Raw genomic sequence first — 21,597 nt, forward strand, 5'->3', positions numbered from 1 at the left:
ACAGGTGTAAAGTTGCAGCCAATACAATTTCCCATCATGGTGGAATAAATCTAAAATGATTGGTCCTGTGAGGATGGGAGTAAATCCTGAAACTTCACTTAGTCTTCTGTAAAATACGAGAGATTTGTGTTAAATGGACCAAAACGTGTTAAAGCTCTTCAAAGTCCGGGGTTCCCAGCCTTCTCGGCCTTTAGCCTCTTAAAGTAAATCAGTCTCAATTACTGACCTTAAGGCCAACGCAGTTCCCCCTCTTTGGCCCTGTTTCCACCAAGTGGTCCGGTTTGGTTCAGTTCAGTGCTGTACACATTCATTGGCGTTTCCACCGTCAAAAGTCGGGAAGGCTACCAGAGTAACCGATTCATAACGTCCTACTTTTTTGAAACACTTCTGTCGGGGTACTAAGCGTACCTATCCGACCCTAAAGATTTGAGCTAGACCAATGCAGTCCGTTGATTGGTTCGAAAGACTCGTCACTTCCTGTGTGACAGCGGTAATAAAGCACAAACACAAAATGCACCATGTTCAAAAGTCCTGTGGATTTGGAGAGAGTCTTCAAGGCTGTTTTCACTTTTCTGCTACTTGTCTACTTTTGTATTTTTCCGAACTCAGTATGTTATTTAATTTATTTCCTTTTTATTTTTTTGTTTCTCCATGTCATTCTTTTTATTTCAGGGTCTATGAAACCCGAATTCCAGCCCTTACTTGTCTTTTAACTCCAGATTTTTATATTTAAGCACAGTGATATGAACATCCAGCAGTAGACAGGGATTTGAGGGAATGAGGGAGGGGGGTTGCTGATCCTTTTGTATCTTTTGCTCATTCGAAGAGCTCACTGTACTGTATGAATCTGTATAAAACTAATAAAAATATTGTTAAGTGACTATTGTCAGACCCTAGCTCCGCCCCATGGAAGACCTCGGAGGTGCAGAACTTCCGAGGAATCATTTATCTTTCTTTACTTTATCACATTCGTATTCTTTGTTGGATTTCTAAACTATGTTGCGCTGCTGTGATTGAGTGATGTGTAAGGGTACGATTGGCTGTGGAAACGCAAGAAATATCAGGGTTTACCATCCAGCATTTCCAATATGGCGACCGCTATCATCTGGTATCAAAACTCCGCTTCAGAAGCCAATGGTTGACATCACTGAGACTACGTCCATGTTTTATACAGTGTGTGGTCTTAACTCAAAAACATGTTCATGAAATATAGCAGGCAGTCTTTAAAAAGTTACCGCTGAACTTTTTACTGACCCTGATATCCATCGTCGTCTACGTCTCCGATTGCGGTGATGCATTCTCCAAAGTGTGCATTGAAAGCGTTGTCGCCACTCAAAACACCGGCCTCCTCCATCACACCCTGCAAAATAAAAAAGAAAAAAGAAGCCACAAGATTTATTTTCTGAGCTGGCAGAAGACAAAAGTAAACTGCTGCAGAGAAATGATTGCCTCTTTTCTCAGATAAAATTCTTTGGCTAGGACTGCGGTCGCTTGGCTTTTATCCAAACGATTAAACCACCAAACATGCAGCCGACTTCCTCCCTGGAACAACTCATAAATATAAAAGGTACAAACAGAAGCTTGGGTAAAAATAATCTCCCTCACTCCCATCATGCTCTGCTGTTTTAATCTGTAATCATGATAACAAACACGGTGGGGAAAGAAATCAAACATGAGCGAGCGGAGCAACGATAACGGTAAAGAAACGTATAGTGGACAAAAAAATAAATCTGTGCGTTATGGTTTCATGTTCCCACACTCACATTGCCCTTGCTGAGGTACACAGACACCTGGCCCTCGTCCCGGAGCTGGCTGTGCATGGGAGCCCCCACCAGCAGGTCCGACAGGCCGTCCTGGTTCAGATCAACTGCACACAATGAGGAGCCAAAGTAAGAGCCCATCTGGAACCAAGCCGAGCCACAGAGCAATGGGTCAGATCACAGACACTTCTTCTTCACTTCATTGCATTCACATACCAACCACACTCTGACTTCCCCTTTATTATCTGCAACTTTTAAAAGCGGCCGTAAATGTCCTTTATTCCCCTTCTGTAAGGGAAGCATTAGCTGCCTCCCTGGCTTTGGTTACTGCAGCGCAGACGTAAACATCACATTTCTGACAACAGTGAATGTCTGCAATGCATCAGAAGACTTAACCACATGATCCCAGAGGCAGATTAGGTTAGAAAATAATGAAAAAGTACAGTAAAACAACAGTAAAACAACAGCCTCGATGTGAAATATGTGCTGCAGAGCGATTTGCTGTTTTGCTCAATTTTTATGTTTTCAATGTTTGTTTGTAATTTTCAGTTGGGTAAGTTTTTTTTGTGATAGTAAATATTCTTACTTTGTTATTTTTACTGTATTTTATTTTAACTTTGTTTAATCTCTTAAAGTGAGGTTTTGAGATAAGCCCTCATGGGTTTCTACCTCACTTTCACGTGTTTTATTTTTTATTTGTTTTATTTTTCTGTTTGACTTTTCTTTCAAAAAATGTGCAAATAAACAAAACTAAACTAAACTAAACTAAACTAAACTAAACAAAACTAAACTAAAACTAAACTAAACTAAAACAAAACAAAACAAAACAAAACTAAAACTAAACTAAAACAAAACAAAACAAAACAAAAACTAAACTAAACTAAAACTAAACTAAACTAAAACTAAACTAAACTAAAACAAAACTAAACAAAACAAAACAAAACAAAACAAAACAAAACTAAACTAAACTAAACTAAAACTAAACTAAAACTAAACTAAACTAAAACTAAACTAAACTAAACTAAAACAAAACTAAAACTAAACTAAACTAAACTAAAACAAAACTAAACTAAAACAAAACAAAACAAAACAAAACTAAACTAAACTAAACTAAAACAAAACTAAACTAAAACAAAACAAAACAAAACAAAACTAAACTAAAACTAAACTAAAACTAAACTAAAACAAAACAAAACTAAAACTAAACTAAACTAAACTAAACTAAACTAAACTAAACTAAACTAAACTAAAACTAAACTAAACTAAACTAAACTAAACTAAACTAAAACAAAACAAAACAAAAACAAAACAAAACAAAACTAAACTAAACTAAACTAAACTAAACTAAACTAAAACTAAACTAAACTAAACTAAACTAAACTAAACTAAACTAAATTAAACTAAATTAAACTAAAACTAAACTAAATAAAACCAAACAAAACAAAACAAAACAAAACTAAAACTAAACTAAACTAAACTAAATAAAACTAAAACTAAACTAAACTAAAACTAAACTAAATAAAACCAAACAAAACAAAACAAAACAAAACTAAAACTAAACTAAACTAAATAAAACTAAAACTAAACTAAACTAAAACTAAACAAAACAAAACAAAACAAAACAAAACAAAACAAAACAAAACGAAAACTAAACAAAGCTAAGCTAAGCTAAGCTAAACAAAACAAAACAAAACAAAACAAAACAAAACAAAACAAAACAAAACAAAACGAAAACTAAACAAAGCTAAGCTAAGCTAAGCTAAGCTAAGCTAAGCTAAGCTAAACTAAACTAAAATAAACTAATTCAAAACAGAAGGGAGAATACAAGACCTCGTCCCAGCTCATACCATTCTCCCCGAGGCTTGAAAACTCTTCACCAAAGACGCACCATCGATTTTGAAAATGTAAACCTGCGCAGGAGGAAAAAAAAAAAATCACTGCAGCAAGAAGAAACTTTTAATTCATCAGCTGGAAACAAGAGAAAAAAAAAAGATGGAGGTTCCTACTTTTCCACTGCCGCTGTGCTGAGGCGCCCCTGCAGCGATGTCGATTACGTTAGGGGAGGAGAAGTGTCCGGCGGTCACCGCGTAGCCTGAGGACAGAGACGAGAATCAGCCGCCGCTCTTTTGGTTCTCGTAGTCGAGAGTTCACAAAAAGAAGGTTCTCTCACCCAGGTAGCTGTATCTGTGGGAGTCGATGTCGTCTTTGTTCGGGCTGGAGAAGGAGTCAGACGTCAGGTTGTACACCTTGATGGTCCCGGTCCAGTAGTACGACCCCGGCGCCCCCATCACCACCAGCTCCTGAAAATTACAAAACAACCACATTCATGAGGAGGAATTTTCTTTTAATTTTCCCTCAATTTTTATACATGATGGTCAATCGAACGTAACAGAGAAAACAAAGGGAATGGACATTTTGTCTTTTTTTCACCTAGAGCAGAAAAACACACTGACCCCCATGTCATAACACATCCGTCTACCCAAACCAAACAGGACACTGAAACCAAAACAAAAGCTGATCACAGAAGATGTGTTCTGAACGTTACAGAAGAGACAACTGTTCAATCAGAATAAACACAGTCTATAGCTGTTTTCACATCTGCACTCCTGAAAATATCTAGATCATTTCAGGAGGACTTGCTCCTGAAATCCTGATCTGACTGCTCACATATGAACCTCACAGCGGGAGACTATCCCTGTCAGACGAGACGGGGGGGCGGGACGTCTCCTGAGGTAACACGAGATGGAAAGTCGAGGTGAATTCTCTGGATAATTTCCTGCAGCTTTCTCACTTCAGCTCACTCTGACTTTCTGCTGAAATAATTCTAGGAGGCCGGCAGGTGAAACTCCGGATAAAGTCAGAGAGAAAAACATGGCGGTTTGCGTTCACACATGCATCTCCTCCTGGAAATATCAGGAGTTTTCTGCAAGTGTGAAAGCCCTACATCACAGTCAGTAAATAACAGCCCTTTAAAGCAGGGGTTCCCAAACTTTTCAGGTCGTGACCCCCAACATCAGGGAGACAGAAACTGTTCTTTAAGGTGGTTAGTTAGGTATATAACGTAGCGACAGCCACGCACACACTAATAAACCTATCCAAAAACTAGGAACACAAAATAATACGACAGCCTAAAAACTATAAAAAATGTACACATTAATTTAATTTACATTTGACTTAATGATTCTGTCTTATATGACATTGGACTACTTTTTGTATATTTACAAAAATGGGTAAAAATATATACTTATGCACTTTTAAATTATTTTTTATTTTTTATGGAAGGCATCTCGCGACCCCCCCTCTTGGTGGCTGACCCCCACTTTGGGAACCACTGCTTTAAAGGAACCAAATACTAAGCAGAGTAACATAAAGTGCGTCTCAGGGCTGGGTGATATCTCGAGTTAGCGTCCTTCCTAGAGTTGCCAGTTTGCCCATTTTTCATTTCACTGTCTTCACCCTGCCCTGCTCCTCCTCTAGACTCTGAGACAAGGAGCGTCATTTATTCAAAAAGATCAAAATAAATCACCAGAAAGTAGAAGATGGCTCACAAATCTTTAACACTATGAGAGAGAAAAACCTAAAGCACAAAAAGAAACAAGAAAAACTCAAATTGACACTTAAAATCAGGATAGCAACACCCAGAAGGAGCGCCATGCTCGGTAAAATGTGTCCTATTGAAACCAATAATCTCTAGAGTCATGCAAGACATGATGTCTCTAAAGCCGGGTAAGTGGGAAGAGGAGGAAATAATCCTCCTTCTTTAAGTACATGCCAATCCAGCAAAGATTTAAAGGCATACTCAGTTTTGTTTTAATGACTTTGATTGAATGTCTGTCTGCGCAGCAATTAGCTGCTGAAGAAAAATGTCAGGAAAGAAAAACACTGCCGGGTGAGCATTTGGTTAACCAGCAGCCACACACTGGTTTGTGTCTATCTGCTGTTAACCACACGTCCAGATGGCGTGCCAGCCGAAGCCGCCCGCTTTGAAGTCGGGGCAAAATGACGTCTGTAAAAATGAGTCGTTCACAGCTTTCTGTCGGGACGGTCGGCTGCTGAAGGGACCAGAGAGCAGGATAATAAAGATGCTCTGTTTTTACAGTACACTTAAAAGATCTGCTCAGCACTTCCTGGTTTTCTCTCGGCTGATGGTATCAGTGTCGCAGGATGTTTAGACACCACTGAGAACTCAAACAAGCTGAACAACACAGAGAGGACCTCACTCAGCAGTCCTCCTCTCCTGTGCTGCGGTGTGTCAAACATCTGGGCACCACCAGGCGCACGCTCCGCGGTTCAGACAAGGATAAGGTCGAACAGTCTCTTTGAATTCTTCACATTCTTTAAAATGAGGGGGGGTTAAAAAAAAAAACCCAACAGATCAACTCTAACGTCCTCAGTCAGGAGGGTTTGAACGATTCTGTCGTTTGAAACTTATCTGAAACTTTTCTTTTTTCCTAAAGTCAACGACTCCTCTCTTTTCTTATCAACAGATGTTACACGCTCGGCTGTAACCAGCTATGAGGTCATCAGGGTCTGGACCGCGGGTCATTATTTAATAAACATTGGTACCAATTAATAAATGAAGCACTAGATGCTTTTACTTTGAAAAGACTGATACAGAAATGTGAGGAAGTCTTGCCTCTGATTGCAGTTTTTTCCCACAGTGCTTCATGGTTAACACAGCCGCCTTATCAACGCTCGGCCTCCGCCTTAACGACGGATGTAGAAATAAACAAATCGATTTCAATACTCATGCTTCTCTCTATTTCTCAAGACACATTTCAGAGAGGACGCATGCGGCCTAGTGGAGCATGAAGTGTGCACTGTTTCCCACCTATATGGGCCGCTCGGGTACATTTTCTGCTTTGATCGGCATTTCAGACAAAATCAACCAGTAGGTGATCGATCTCCCTCACACCTCAGATCATGAGGTAAACACATGTTGGAGTAATCCCAGGATGAGTCAGCAGGGGGCGCTAAACAGGTTGTTCTGCAAATCATGCGATAAATCCCCCGATATGAAACCAAGAATTTCATGAGGCGGCTTCAAGCCTCTTTGTAACCCGTTGAAACCTCTCTTCTCCCAGCACTGGAGAGCAGCCCTCCCCTGGCAGCCCTGCAGCATTCTGCCCCCTGACAGGCTTCCAGAGAGCTGGCCAATCAGAAGAAAGTGTGCACATGGGGAGGGGGAGTCTTAAAGAGACAGCAGCTGTATTAAACGTTTCAGGCCGAGGCTGAAATGAAGGTTTTTAAAGACGTCAGTATCTGATAAATGAGGATATAAATGCTACTCAATAGACTGACAACATGAAAAGTGAAAATGGGAATAACATGGGGTCTTTAACACCCAACTTTAAAAAAATAATGGCCAGTGCTGACAGAGGCTTAATCATCATTGGACGAGAGCCAATGTGTTTTAAGTCTATAAAACAAAGTAAAGCGTTGAATTCACATATTTAGGGACAAGAAAGTAAATCTGCTTCAGCTTCAAAATGATCAATACATCTAGAACTTTTGATTCATATTGTCTTTGTGGATCAGGTAAAGAAACATCAGATGTTCTGCAATGCTTTAACTTCATTAGGTTGAAGTAAAATAAAGAAAACGTCCATGATTTATGTAACATCCATCCATCAAAATCCATCCATCCATTTCCCCCTGAATGTTCAGCCGTGCCCTGAGGACGCTTTTTACATCGCTCACAGTAAACTGTTCTCCACTAACTGAGCGTAACAGTAATATGAGACTTTAAAAGGACTCGTAGAACATCAGGAGAGAATTATATCGCTAATGTATAGAAAGCAAAAAAAAACAACGTCTAAAATGCTTGAATTTAAAAGCATTCCTCGTGTGCATTTTTATTTTTGGCTTGGATTCCTTTTCTTACTTTTAAATCTGTAACTTTTTCTGCTCACCGCGCCAGCTTCATCTTTCTATCTGCTCACAGAAAATGTGTGGGAAACTAAAAAGATGAGATACAAAAAAGGTACTGTGCCACCAGGGATGATGTCATTTTCATACAAAAACAGAGGCACGTCTATGCTGAGGAGGAAAGGAAGCTCGTATATTTTCTTTAAAGTCTTTATCTGGTGGAACCACAGCGGAGGTTAAGTGAGGTCGCTGCAGCCTTTCCTCCACTATCAGCCTATGGAAACATACGCTGACAAACAGTTATCAGCAGATAGTCAGCGGAGCGCCGGCGGCTTTGATACCAATGCTCATGTATGTCTGAATGTAGAATTCAGATTTTCCACATCATTTGACATCTTAAACAGCTCAAGGGAGGAGGAAAAATCCCCCCTCCAGCCCGAACATATAACGTCTCTGTTTCCTCTTCTCAGAATCCTACAGAGTTAACGTCAACAGAGACAAGGGTTGTTTGAAAACTGAAGCATGATAATGTTAACTTTAATTTACTGCTTTGTTACTGACACATGGGTCTGTATCGACTTTAAGCCCAGAGTCCATCATGTGCTCTTTCTACCGAGGCGTCATTGAAAGCATCATGACCAGCTGCATGATCGCTGTGCGGTTTGAGACGCTGCAGCAAATAATGAAGACAGCCACTAAGATCACTGGTAAAATGGTAAAATGGTCTTCTGACTACTCAAAGCTCTTTCACACCGCAGGTCACACCTTCACATTCACACACTGATGGTAGAGGCTGCTGAGTAAAGATTCCATCAGTAGTAACTCATCCATTCATACACATTCATACGCTGCAGATGAAGCAGTGGGAGCAACTTGGGGTTAAGTTTCTTGCCCAAGGACACTTAACAGGACATGTGGCTGCAGGAGCTGGGGATCAAACCCCTGACCTTCTGGTTGCGGGTCATTATTTAATAAACATTGGTACCAATTAATATATGAAGCACTAGATGGCTTTTACTTTGAAAAGACTGATACAGAAATGTGAGGAAGTCATGCCTCTGATTGCAGTTTTTCCCACAGTGCTTCATCACTGGACCCCAACCTCCTGAAAATCTCCAAAAACCTGCCTCGTCCTGCAAAGCAGCCATGATCGTAGAGGCGATCGCACTCACCCTCTGAACCAGCTCTTCAACCTCCTGACATCCAGGAAGAGATACGGGCACCACCAGAACCACCAGAACCACCAAAACCATTTCATTCACAGAGCTGTCCGGGTGCTGAACTCTCTCTTATCAATCTCATCTAACCCTGAAAGTTAGGACACTCACTGAAAAACAACCCCACCATGCACAAGAGGATTTGATCTGATTGTTGTGTCACACATAAATATGTCCAGCCCAACACAGCCTAACAGAGTCACAGTGAGTACAAAGAGACCTGAAACCACAGGTAGACACTTAACAATACTGAATAACCAGCCAGACTAGAAAGATTGAAAGAAAACCAACTCTTCATCCTGTCGACATCGTCTCTCCAGAACATTTCAGGATATTCAAAACACATTTATTACATTAATTCATTCTCGACTTTTCCTAAATCCCATCCCGTCTGTGTTCCTCCAGGATGTTCTTTTATTCTGTTGACTTCCAGAGCAACAGGAAAGATTCTAATCCTCGACTGAGCAACCAAAGATCTCTGACTTCTTTTAATGTTTGTTTCAACATAAAAATTCAGAAACATCAACTGCACTTAATTTGAATTTATGTTTGTAATTTTGGTTGTAACCAGACGCCACTGAAACCGTCCCTCTTCAAATCCAGTAATAAATCTTTAGTGATTGTGCTCACACTGCAGAGACAAAAACACTTTCTCTTTCAAGAGAACTAATGTGAACACGACTGCTGCAATATCTGTGCACGACCTTAGACGATCTGCACGCGGCCGCTGCGTTCTCCATGCACGTCATTAAACTGCTGCTTTATGTTTTCTGTTCTCTAGTATGATCTGCTCCGCTCTTTTGCTGATGTTGTGATTCTGTAGAAGCGGTTCAATCAGGAGAATTCACCTCGACTCAGTGGGAGGGGGTATATGTATATGTATTTTAAAGTTCTTTTAAAAGGGATTTTATATTTTAAAGTGATTTTTATTCCTTAATCTTGCCTTGTTAATTATTCTATGACCTGCCTGTTTTTATATTTTCTGTCCTTGTAAAGCACTTTGTAACTTGTTTTTGAAAAGTGCTCTATAAATAAAGATGATTATTATATAAAATAAAGATTATTCTTTTTTTTAGGTCATGTCTTCCCTCAGAAGACCCCCGGCCCCCCCTCCTGTCAGACAGGGATAGTCTCCAGCTGTGAGGTGCATGTGTGAACAACCAGGTCAGGAGGATTTCAGGAGAAAGTCCTCCTGAAATGATCTAGATATTTTCAGGAGGATATTTTGAAAATGGCTCATGACTGTATCTTGGATTACAACAAACACAATCTGTATTTTCGACTGACAAAAAACAAAAAGTATTACATACATTAAGAAGATGAACATGCGCGGTTACTGACCTCGGTAAAAACTCCCGCAATCCCGGCTTGGCACGAGCCGTGCTCTTCCCCGTACTTCTGCTTGTAGTCTGCAAAGAAAAAAAAAACAAAACCACAAATTATTTCACTGTGTGCCTGAGCCAGCATTTTACTGGAGTTTTTTCCTGCATTCCATATGGAGCTCGTCAAAGACCCGGGTCCCCATCCACGCACGAGGAGTCTGGGGGGCAGAACGCAGACTGAGAGGGAGAAGAAGAAGAAGAAGAAGAAGAAGAAGAAGAAGGGGTGCCATGCCACATTCAGAAAGTAAAAAGAGAGGAGGGGGAGGGGAGGGGGGCGATACTCTCAGGTTACACAAATATTGAGCTTGGATTGGATCTGTGCAGAATGCAAAAATGGATCTGCTTTCTCCAAAACTGTTGGTAAAGCGAGAGGAACGGGAGGAAGTGGAGTCCTGACCTGGGAGCTCAATGAAGGTGTAAAACAGACTTTTTTTTTAAGAAGCTCTGACTCACATATCAAAACATGAGCAGGAGTCAGATGAAGATGTAACACAGCACATTCCATTTTAAATGGATTTTGATTTTAAAGTCTTGTAGAGGATGTGCAAAAGGAAAAACAACCTGCAGAAAGAATGGATTTGATTAACCGCAATCAAAACAAAATGTCATCCTGATTCTCGACCTTCCACACAAATCTTTCCTCGTTAGCGTCTCATTTCAGGAGAATAAACTCAAAAATCTGTGCTTTAAAGAGTTGCAATAATTTTATTTTTGTCCAAAGCTGCTTATAGGTAATAAACACATTTTCCACCTCCTTTAGAAAGTATGCTCGTACTCTCAGCCTAACAACCTGTGTGCTCTTCAGAAGACGGAGCTGTCATCGGAGCGAGATCACACTTCAAGGCTCTCCTGCTACTGGATCCTCAGCGCCAAAACACCAGAGAAAAGCCAGAAGCAGATGTGAGGGGCTGAGTGCTGAAGGTGCTGGCTCTACACAGATCACCGTGATCAAATAAATCCAACAACAGAGGAGAACAAACGGACTAAACAAACGGACTAAATCTCTCGCTCCAAACCACTCATGGTGGAGTGAAACGATGACTCTGATCGGTCGTAATAGGATTAATAACACAATTATCCCGCAGCAACACCTGCAGCTCTGTGAGGCTGTAAAATAGTCACAGCTTTTTTTTTTTTAGAGCTGAATGTCAGCGTGCTCGGAAACAGACATTTCCCGTCACAACTGGCCAAATGAAAAGTGAGAAAGTGAGGTGTAAACTTCTCTCTCAAAGACGTTTTAAAAACCCTTATCAGTCACTTTCACACCTTTGAAACAGCAGCAGTAAGCTTTTTACCTTCCTGCTTAAATGCATCCAAAAATAAGAAAACTAGAGCTTTCAGTTTTCATGCTGACAAAGCTTAGACTTCCTCTTCTCGGATCAGACATTGAATCTTTTTCTTTCAGATTAATTTTCAGGTTTTTATGCCGTTATTCGATAGGACACTTGGAGAGAGAGTGGAGAATGACATGCTGGAAAGGTGCTGCAGGTCAGATTCGAACCCGGGCCGCCTGCTTTGAGGACTATAAAACTCTGTACATTGGGAAGCAACCTAACCACTAGTCCATCTGCGCCCCTGCATTGACGCCTTTGACAAAATGAGCCTCCGTCTGTAAACTGTATGCAGTTTGTTAAACATGTAACTTCACTGTCGTATGATTGTGTTTTATACATCTTTTGTTTGTTCTCTTCAGTGAAGAATCTTTGGATTAAGGCAACAGATCCTCATGGTACAGCACCACAGGTAAGCTGTCATTAGTAGTGCCAATGCACTGACCAAACGGAGAACGTGAAGTAATAACAAAACTAAAAAACAAACTGGAGCGGAAAGGGACGGGAGTCATTTTACTAGTATTGGGATGGGACTGGATTATTTTTGTGGGAAACCAAGAAGACAATATTTGTTGGGAACTTGCACGTTTGGTTACTAGATCAAAGTGTTGGGCCTCGTGCCGTACCTTCATAACACGGGATGAGCGGCTTGGCCCTGCCCTGCAGATCGGCGGGGATGATGGAGCAGTATCCATGAGGGAGGATGTGTTCCGAGTCGTAGTAAATGTTTTTCCAGCGGTGAGCACAAGCCTGAAGGAAGAAGAAGAAAACAAGTTCAGAGACAAACTTAATCTGTAAACACAAACGACTTCAGACTTCAGTCGGGCCGTTTCTCCACCGCGCTGGTTTATTTAAGCGCCGTCCTCGCCGGGGCTGGAGTCAGCGTGTCTCTGCGGCTGTCGAATGATCGTCAATGAGAGGGGGGGGGCGAATTAAAAGCCCTCCATAACCCTGACCATATAACAGCCATGGTCTGTGGTGTGAAATATCTCCAGATCGGCCTCTCCCACGCGGCAGTTTAATGTGCAGCGAGATAACATTCACAGTTACATTTGTGTGTTTTTTTTTAAGTTTTAATTTCAAAGCAGCTCCTTCAAACAGCTGGAGAAGCCAAAAGTTCAGACAAGAAGAAAAAAGAAAAGAGAGAGAACACACTGCTGCTCTATTGTGCTGCAGCTGAAAACAGGGAGTACATTTCTTAAACTGACAGCGAGTAATTCAAAACAATATTTTGCTTCTGTGTTTTTTTTTTGCGAAATAAAACATTCCCCAGATCCGTACGCTAACAGGATCATGCAGACTGGATTTTGAGATCAGGCCGCATATAAATGTGTCAATGTGGAAATCATTTGGTACCCAGAGAGGGGATGGTGGCGGGGGCTCCTGTGGCTCTGAGGACAGAGCTGGATGCCTCTGTGCACACAGAGTTCACTTCATTTCCCCTTTGGAAATCCCACACACACACACACACACACACACACACACACACACACACACACACACACACACACACACACACACACACACACACACACACACACACAGTCTGCACACTCTGCAGACTGTGGGCGCACACCGAGGGTCAAATGAGTATCAGAAGCACATTTTGCTGCTCTTGAAGTTCCTGTGAGGAGTTCTTAGCTGGTTATGAAACAGACTGATTTTAATTACTGAAGCCTCTTCATGAGCTGCAAAGCAAACGAGATCACAATCAGACCTGATTTACTATTTTTATATCGTCATTTTTAATGCCTGAAACGCTGGATGGATGGATCCCATGATGACATCACCCCCATCCTTCATAACCTCCATCCTCGCCATCCTCCAGCGTTTCCACTTCAAACTCCTCAACATCACCTACAAAGCCCTCCATAACCTGGCTCCTCCCCCCTTCCTGTCTGAGCTCCTCCATTGGCAAACTCCCACCCCGCACTCTCAGGTCTGCTGATGATGCAAACCTCATGTCCCCCCCCCCCCGACAGGTCCTTCTCCATTGCCGCTCCCACCCTCTGGAACTCTTATTGTGCTGTCATTTATTTCAATTTTTTTTTCCGTCTTGGAATCTTTTTTTTTTATGTATTTTAAATTCATGTTTGTATGAGTGGACCCCAGGAAGAGTAGTCGCTACTTAGGTAGTGACTAATGGGGATCCAAATAAACAAATAAACAATAAGTAATAAACTCACTCAAACATCAGAGACCCCCCCCCCCCCCCCTTACTCACTTCCTTCAAGACATCCCTAAAAACTGACCTCTTCAACATCGCCTACAACCACTAACCATCTCAACTCTCATCCTCCTTCTTTTACATTATTTCTTCTCCCTCTTAAAGGCTTTCTATTCGATGTTTTGATCCAGCAGATGTCGCCCTTGAGCACCAGCATGAAACCAAAACAACTCGCGCTGCATTGTTGTGTTAGCATGCTAATGCTAGCGATCTTTATTATGCTCGTATCTTCACACTGCATGTAAATTTACCTGAAATGAGCGTGATCTAGAAACACAGTTAAGCAGTGAGTACAGTATGTATATATCTATATATATCTTCTTTTCTCTAGTCCCTCAATTAAACAACTTTTATACTCGAGGGGAGGAGTCAGCCGGCCGTCCTGGCGATGTAAACAAACTGAAGATAGGACTCTGAAAACTCTGAAAACATCACAGACAGTGGGACTCGGGTGTTACACCCATTGTAGACAGTCATGACTCACAGAGTTATTTTCAGAGGAGATACTTGATTTCTACATTTAAGGTGTGAAAAGTCACATATAAAGACTTTAAGTAGAATCAGGTTTGCTGGTAAAAACAAAGGTCGATCAGCTGATGTAAACAAAGCTCGCTGCAGCTGAAGGATTCTGTCAAAGCAGCAGAAACAGCCTCGATGGATTGAGGGGGTTAAGGAGACGATGTTGTCATGATGTTCTTGCTCAGTTTTAAGGGCTCACTGGTCACAAACAAGGCCCTCACTGAGAGCACCGATGAAATCACCACTGTAAACATCTGCCAAGCAGCCGCTTCCCCTCCCTCCCCGCTGCACAGAAACGTGAGTCCACTCAGATGAGATAAAGAACCAAACGGGGGCGCTCGGCAACACGTGGCTCTCTGCACAGTCACTCCTTTTTTTTTTATTTTATCATAATAACCTCATCTCAAAGCTTGTTGATGTAAAACTCTAAAAAACTGACAACTCCAAGAAGTCTTCACATTTCCAGAACGCCTGACCGACGAGCAAAGCCAAGGGTAAGGGTTTGAAATCCATGCCAGGACATTCCTCTAGGTACAAAAAAAAAATGGAACAAAGACAAACACTTTGAAAAGAACAGAGGTTTTATCAGGCCGAGTCTGCAGGAGGAGGAATTCTTTTTGACTCCCTCAGGAGGAGGTCAACCAGCAGCAGGTATTCATACACATTCACACCTGTCAGGAGCGCTGCAGTCCAGCAGACCGACCTGAAGGCGGATAGTTCCAGTCATTACCCCACCGCACACGAGACAGGGGGGGTTAACGTTTAATGAAAGGCCAGCCTTGGAAGGGGAACCACCACCGCGGAGGGTCCTCAGCCTAAACAAACTGTGCCAGCTGCCCTCTGATCTCTGAGCAAACACCGAGCCGAGCACCTCTGGGATTAGCACCACAAAGTAAGTTCTACTTCTCTAAAGCCACCTCACTTGATTTTCTTATAAACAACAACCCGCTCTTAAATAACCCCCCGCTCCACTGACTCGTCCAGCTCCAAACACGAGGTAAATGTTTCACAGTGTTATGTAACAACAAGGCAGTTTCCAAAAAAACTGTTTCTGCAAAAAAAAACATAATTTCAGGCGACTGAGAGGAACTTTCATTTTGTGTTTAATCTGTGATAAATCTCTCTGCCTGTCGTTTCCTTTACAAGTGTGTTTTGAGTTATAAGGAAGAATCTCCGGTCTTTAAACTATACGTACTTCTCATTTTCTCATGACAAATTGCTCCCACGCTCCCTCCCATCGTACACCTGATTCAAAGATCTTTCAAAACGTAATAAATATGACTCTGTTCTTTGTGGATCTACAGGAACTACAGATGTAAATTAGCTTATAGCTAACAGCTAATTGGCTGTACACTGTCCCTGTCAAAATAAATAAATACATTTTTAATCTTTGCAGGGGAAGATGTAAACAAAAGGCTCTTTTGTGTCTGCATGATAAGAGAGGCTTCATCCAAGTCCAACACAGTGGTGTCAATCAATCAATCATTATTTGTATAGCACCAATTCACAACAAGTGTTATCTGGAGACGCTTACAAAAAGAGCAGATGGGATAATATGCAGGAAGGATTTCTCCTTGTGAGAGCAAGTGAGATTTTCCAAGATTGTTTAATATCTAGCGCTATTTATTTATGAACATAATCTTGGCATCTTGGGTTACCCTTTAAGCGTTTCTTTCATCATCAAACTTCAGAGAAAAATCTTAATGTAATTAAGTGTTCTTGTTGTCCACACTTCCTCTCCGCTGAGGTGGAGGTCGGAGCAGGCCGTGCATGAATGAGGACGGCGGCGGCGGCTGTGGGGACGACACAGTCTGATGGTGGAGGCTGGGGCGTCATGCAGTGGTTGGTCAATATTCTATCTGATGGTGTGTTTTGCTTTTGCATGTCATGGAGAATCACTAATATCATGTTAGGTCTGTTTCATAACCAGTAGGGATGCACGATTCTTGCTCAAATGTGAATTACAAACTGGTCTTGAGCACGATTACCTCTTACACAAAACATCGTAAAACACGGTACAGATTGCTTACTGTGAGTGCGTCAACACCAGACAACACCACCGCACTTAGAATAGTTAAAAATCCAGAAATCCTTTGTACCTCTGCGGCCGGAGAGATGTATAATTTAGCTCCATAAAGAAACTGCCCTATCACTTCATATGCTCACCGTGTTTTCAAACGAGGTAACTGATTCACCTTTCCATTGAAATCACATTCTTTATGATGCATGCTGCACATAGAAGGTGTCAACGTTCAGCTGCAGTTTCTGACTCAGACAGCTGATCCACTACATTAGAGCATGGAGCTAAAAGGATGAAGCGGAGGCTGTGAAAATATTGAAAATTTTTCTTTTTAAGTGTGACTCTTTGTAAGTTGATAAAATATGTTTTCCTACATCCCCGAGCGCCTTCGTTGGTACTCCTGCTTCTCCAAAGCGGCCATGCTGACTGCAACCCTCTGAACATAACACACTCACTATTGGCTGTTTCAGTTTGTGCATTTCAAAACTTGTAAGCATGTAACAAAGAAGAGAAGAAACGACCTCTTCACTCGAGGAGTTTTCTGTTGTGGTTCATGTCAGACATGTACGACGATGATTCTGGTCTGCCTTTATGAGTGTGTGTGTGTGTGTGTGTGTGTGTGTGTGTGTGTGTGTGTGTGTGTGTGTGTGTGTGTGTGGTTTGCAGAGTTAGAGTTCTGTTTTTTTGTCTTTGAACTCACCAGGATTTTGCCGTTAGCTTTGTTCTGGCGGGCCAGGCTGACCCCCATCCACTCATCGTCCCGGTCGCCCTGACACGTCTTCCCACACGACTCCCTCAGCCGGTTTCCTACAAGACAATGAGAGCAGTTTGCAGACGTTGAGTCATCAGGAGGGAGGATGCCTCCGAGCGAGCAACATGTCACCTCACAGCTTGTTTGTGTTGTGTGTTTTTATTCTTTATTCTGCTGAATGTGTAAGTCTTTTATTGAACAGTTGGACGAACAGTTTGTGGTTATTTGGAGTATTTCACAACACCTCTCCTGTTTCTGAACAGCTGTCAACACGCTGTAACCTTTACTCAAAGAAAAACAAACAGAGTGAATCTCAGGTTAGTATCAAAATCCAATGTTGTTGTGAACAAAAACATTGGCAATATTGTGAGATTCCATTTTCTATATTGCATAAAAACCAAATGTTTTTAAGGACCCATAAAGCGCTGTAACAAATCAAAAGGTTCTTGTAATTTAATGAAGTGGATGTGGGCTGCACGATTCTGGTTCAGGTTCTGGTTTAAGTTCAGGTTTAAGTTCCCTTATTTGTACCTGCAGGTAGATTTGTTTTGCAGACAGTGAGATGATGACATCCATCATGACACACAAATTACAAAAGTTCTGTCTGTCTTAAAAGCTCAGCCCCCCTGCATGCTGTCCCCCGGGGTTAAGGCGCATTAAATGTGATCGTTTTAAACTCTAAATGTTGCACGATTTACTTTCATATATGTAAATTGTCATATGCATGCTCTGTATATAGATATAGAGGAATGGAAAAAAGCTGAATCAAGACATTTTGTGAATAAATATTGTCTATGTGTCAGTCTGCAACGCTGATGAAGGCTTTGTGCAGAAACACGTCACAAACACTGCTGCTCGTATACAAACTTTGAAGGACATTAAGTGTGCTTTTCTGTTTGCTGTGTATATGTGCACATGCAAATATAGTTAAAGGAGGTAGTTATACACACATCATGTAGGTGCAGGGAGGTGCAACAACGGCAGTCTGAGGATGATGATATGCCAGCACACTTACTCAAATGCCAGCACGTTTTTATTCCATCACAATCACAAAAAATTAAGAAGAAGAATGATCACCTGCAGGAGACGTCTGGTCTAAATGTTGTGATTGTGATTGAATAAAAACTTTTTGTGGACTTTGAGTAAGTGTGCGGGGATATCTTCTTCCTCACATGATTCAAATATAACCCAAATAATTAAATATTCAACTTACTGATGTGTATGTATTACTGCTTTGTAATGCAGTTAACATAAGCGTCTCTGAGTCAGTTTGTGAAGATCATTAATCTGAAAGCTGATCAGGAACTTTATCAAGATAAAGTCAACTTAAATATTCAACATAAAGACAATTAAGCCAATAAAAGGACAAAGAACTATGCAGGGAAAAAGCCACAATCTCACATTAATTTCTCTCTTAGTTTTCTCCCCACTTCTCCGATGGTCGTCCACATTCTCCCTGAAGACGATTGATTCAGCACAATGGCATGTAGCTGTGTGTGTGTGTGTGTGTGTGTGTGTGTGTGTGTGTGTGTGTGTGTGTGTGTGTGTGTGTGTCAGTGTGTGTTGTAGGTTCATGCTCCTCGCCGAGCACCAGGCGGGACACGCTCACTCTGATCATACATGTTTATTTTCTGGTGACACATTGACTGAGCGCTGGGTTAATATTAAAGCCATGCGTGCACCCCGGCTTTCTCCTGACCACGAGAGCAGAGCCGGAGGGGGGGGGGGTTCAGTTCAGGGATTGGGGGGGGGGGGGGGGTTTGAAGCTCAACCTTTTGGCTCACATGCTTGGAAAATATTAGCAAGAGCATAAATCATATTTATCATAATATTTATGGACCTCTGCACACAGAACCCTCTTTTTTCTTTTTACATGCCCCCCCCCCTTCAGCAGGTTGAGAACTGGGAGAACAACTCAGCACTGTTAAGAGAGGTATAAGGCTGCATTATTCTGATAAAACAAAACAGATGCTTGGGGGGAGTTTATGCAGAGAGTGGACAAGGAAAAGCTGCAGGAAAGCCCGGTGTGTGCATGAGTGTGTGTAGTGAACTTTTCTGTTATAGATGAGTGTTTATTTGTTAGGTCTGTGTTTTGGATGCATGAGTTGCCCCGAGGCTGCTGCACTCATGTATATATCATTATGTGCGTTTTGTATTTCTGCTGCAGGCTGTGAGTGACTGACCTCTTCCCAGGTCCATCTCTGTGCAGCGGCGCTCTGGGTTGCTGTGAATCCGACACTTATACACAGCTCCAGGAGAGTGCACAGAGCTACTGTAGGTAGAGTTTGCCCTCGGAGCTCCTACTATAAGCCTGCCGACATGAGGAGAGGGAAAAAGGATGGGACACAGAGAGGGGGATTTCACTCACAAATCATCCCACAGAATCACAGAAACCATTAAGAGGGAAAGGCTACAGAAGAAACAGATATGCCTTTTCATGAGGAAAAATCCTCACTTCGTATTTAATGGTTATGGATGCAGTCTGCGGGAGAAACTTTGACATTTCAAAAGAACAAACTCATTGCATCACACAGCAGTTCCAGGAACATGACAAGATTGGACTCACCAGCGTGTGTTCTCATTATAATGCTCCAGCACAGAGTAGCCAAAAAAACTAGAATCTGGTCCGCGGAAAACTAAAGGATGTTCTAAGTCTATATTGTAAGAATAAGCCAGCGAAAAAGAAAGAAAGATGTAAAAAACATGATGCACTCCCATTTTAAGTCTCCGGAGAGGATCCATCCCTTTGCGCATCGTGCGTAAAAACGCAGTAAAAAGTGTCCAAAAAAAGCAGATAAAACAATAAGGAGGGAACTTTCAGCTCTTCAAACTGTTATAGAAACTCCGTGTTCACTTGTTTTCTCCTGGTGTCGCGCAGGGTGTATGTTGTGATGGCATGAGGAGAGGCTCCGAAGAGGAAAAGTTAACGGTCCGGTAAATAACGGTGCGTCAGCTTCTCTCCATTCTGTGTCAATCTGAGAAAGTTGTTGCTCGCGGGAGCCCCAGTCGCGGAGATAAATGCGGTCAGATGTGCGAAGCTTGCGAGAGGCAGTCTAGGTAAGACCGGGAGAGGTGGGCGTTTCCTTCAAAATAAAAGCAGCACTCTTGGTAAAAAAACTTCACCCGACGGTTCCAAACTCACAAGCGAGGGCTGAAATGTGAAAGGTGAAACCGGAACCTGCGTGATCCTCTCTGGCGCGGTGACGTTTTGACGCGGTCATGGAGAGACGCGAGTGGTTTTGAGGCGCAAAGAATCACATTACACCCGTGGGCTTTGGGGGGCTCCATTCAACCTTAACCGAGAAGTGAGGGCTCAGTGCTGCCACCTATCGTTTCCCCCACGAACACTTACCAAACCAACATCTGCATTTTCCCATTTTAACACATCTTATTTGTCCTTTCCATTGATGTACTTGTGACAGTTTGGGGGGTCAAAGTGTAAAACAGCATTGAGTAAACTTTTCAAAGGAGACACATGTTTGTGAATGTTTTCATAATAAAAACATTTTCTTTGCTTCTGTCCCCTTGAAGCTAAAGTCTCCCAATTAAAACCAGGGATGCTATTTTCTTGTTTCAGTTGGAATACTTCAGGATTAAATAAGAATTTAAAAGAAATGAATCAAAAAATTAAACGAGAGACAGAAAAAAACAAGCATTACACTGCAAAAATTCAAATCTAAGCGAATGCATTTGTCTAAGTCCTTGTCTATTTTTGTGTTTTTTAAACATACTGTTTTAATCCTGAGGAGGAAATTATTCTAGTTTACACTTCTGGTTATAGAGATACATGCTTTGTTCTCACACACAGGACCTGCGGGCAAACACTTTGTAAGCCTGTTTTGAAAAGTGCTTATAAATAAAGTTTATTATTATTATTATTGTTATTAATAGTATTAACCTCTTAGATGCATGGGTGAGTAGAAAATGACCCACTGAGGTTGTTTTTTGCGATATTTGTATTTTTTTCCATTTACTATCTGATATTAAAAGGTGAGAAATTAAGAATAATTCAAACATGAAATCTTCGGGTGTGGATAAAAATATAACACTGACTACAAGACCTGCATGTTGTTTTTCTTAAGAATTATTTCAGGGCTTTTTTTGTCTTTATTTACAGACATGACAGTGGATTAAATTGGAAATCAGGGACAGAGAGAGAGTGAGGAATGAGATGAGGGGAAGGAGCCACAGGTCGGATTCAAACCCAGGCTGAGCATTTTAGAGGACTTAAGCCTCTGTTCATGGGGCGCACGCTCTAACCACTAGACTACCAGCGCCCCAGTACATGCATATTGTTAATCTAAATTACAAAAATTACATTTAAACTCATTGATTCTTGACCTTTATCCGATGAGGCAACAGTGAGAAGGTTCCTGGTTTGAATCCCCGTCTGACAGGAGCCTCTCTCTGTGGAGTCTGCATGTTCTCCCGGGCGTTATCCAGCAGATGATGCATGGATAGATTGGACATTTACATACTTCAATATTCAGATAGAAAACATCAGAAAGTTACTCGCAAATGA

At 41.6% G+C, this 21,597-nt stretch overlaps 1 protein-coding gene across 1 annotated transcript in view; it reads right to left on the bottom strand.

The window, feature by feature from the left end:
* itga9 (integrin, alpha 9) overlaps positions 1-20,142 on the bottom strand; it is a 73,813-nt gene extending 53,671 nt beyond the window's left edge. Inside the window, exons 1-10 of the mRNA XM_061039519.1 lie at positions 19,642-20,142; positions 19,259-19,386; positions 17,025-17,131; positions 12,185-12,308; positions 10,187-10,254; positions 3,931-4,060; positions 3,767-3,852; positions 3,608-3,670; positions 1,764-1,901; positions 1,255-1,360 (exon numbers count right to left, since the gene is read on the bottom strand). Of these exons, the coding sequence (XP_060895502.1) occupies positions 1,255-1,360; positions 1,764-1,901; positions 3,608-3,670; positions 3,767-3,852; positions 3,931-4,060; positions 10,187-10,254; positions 12,185-12,308; positions 17,025-17,131; positions 19,259-19,386; positions 19,642-19,829 (1,138 nt within the window). The 5' untranslated portion in view covers positions 19,830-20,142. The remainder of the gene's footprint in view (positions 1-1,254; positions 1,361-1,763; positions 1,902-3,607; positions 3,671-3,766; positions 3,853-3,930; positions 4,061-10,186; positions 10,255-12,184; positions 12,309-17,024; positions 17,132-19,258; positions 19,387-19,641) is intronic.
* Between the last annotated feature and the right edge of the window lie 1,455 nt (positions 20,143-21,597).

Source organism: Labrus mixtus, chromosome 6 (assembly GCF_963584025.1).
Source record: "Labrus mixtus chromosome 6, fLabMix1.1, whole genome shotgun sequence".
Lineage (NCBI taxonomy): Eukaryota > Metazoa > Chordata > Actinopteri > Labriformes > Labridae > Labrus > Labrus mixtus.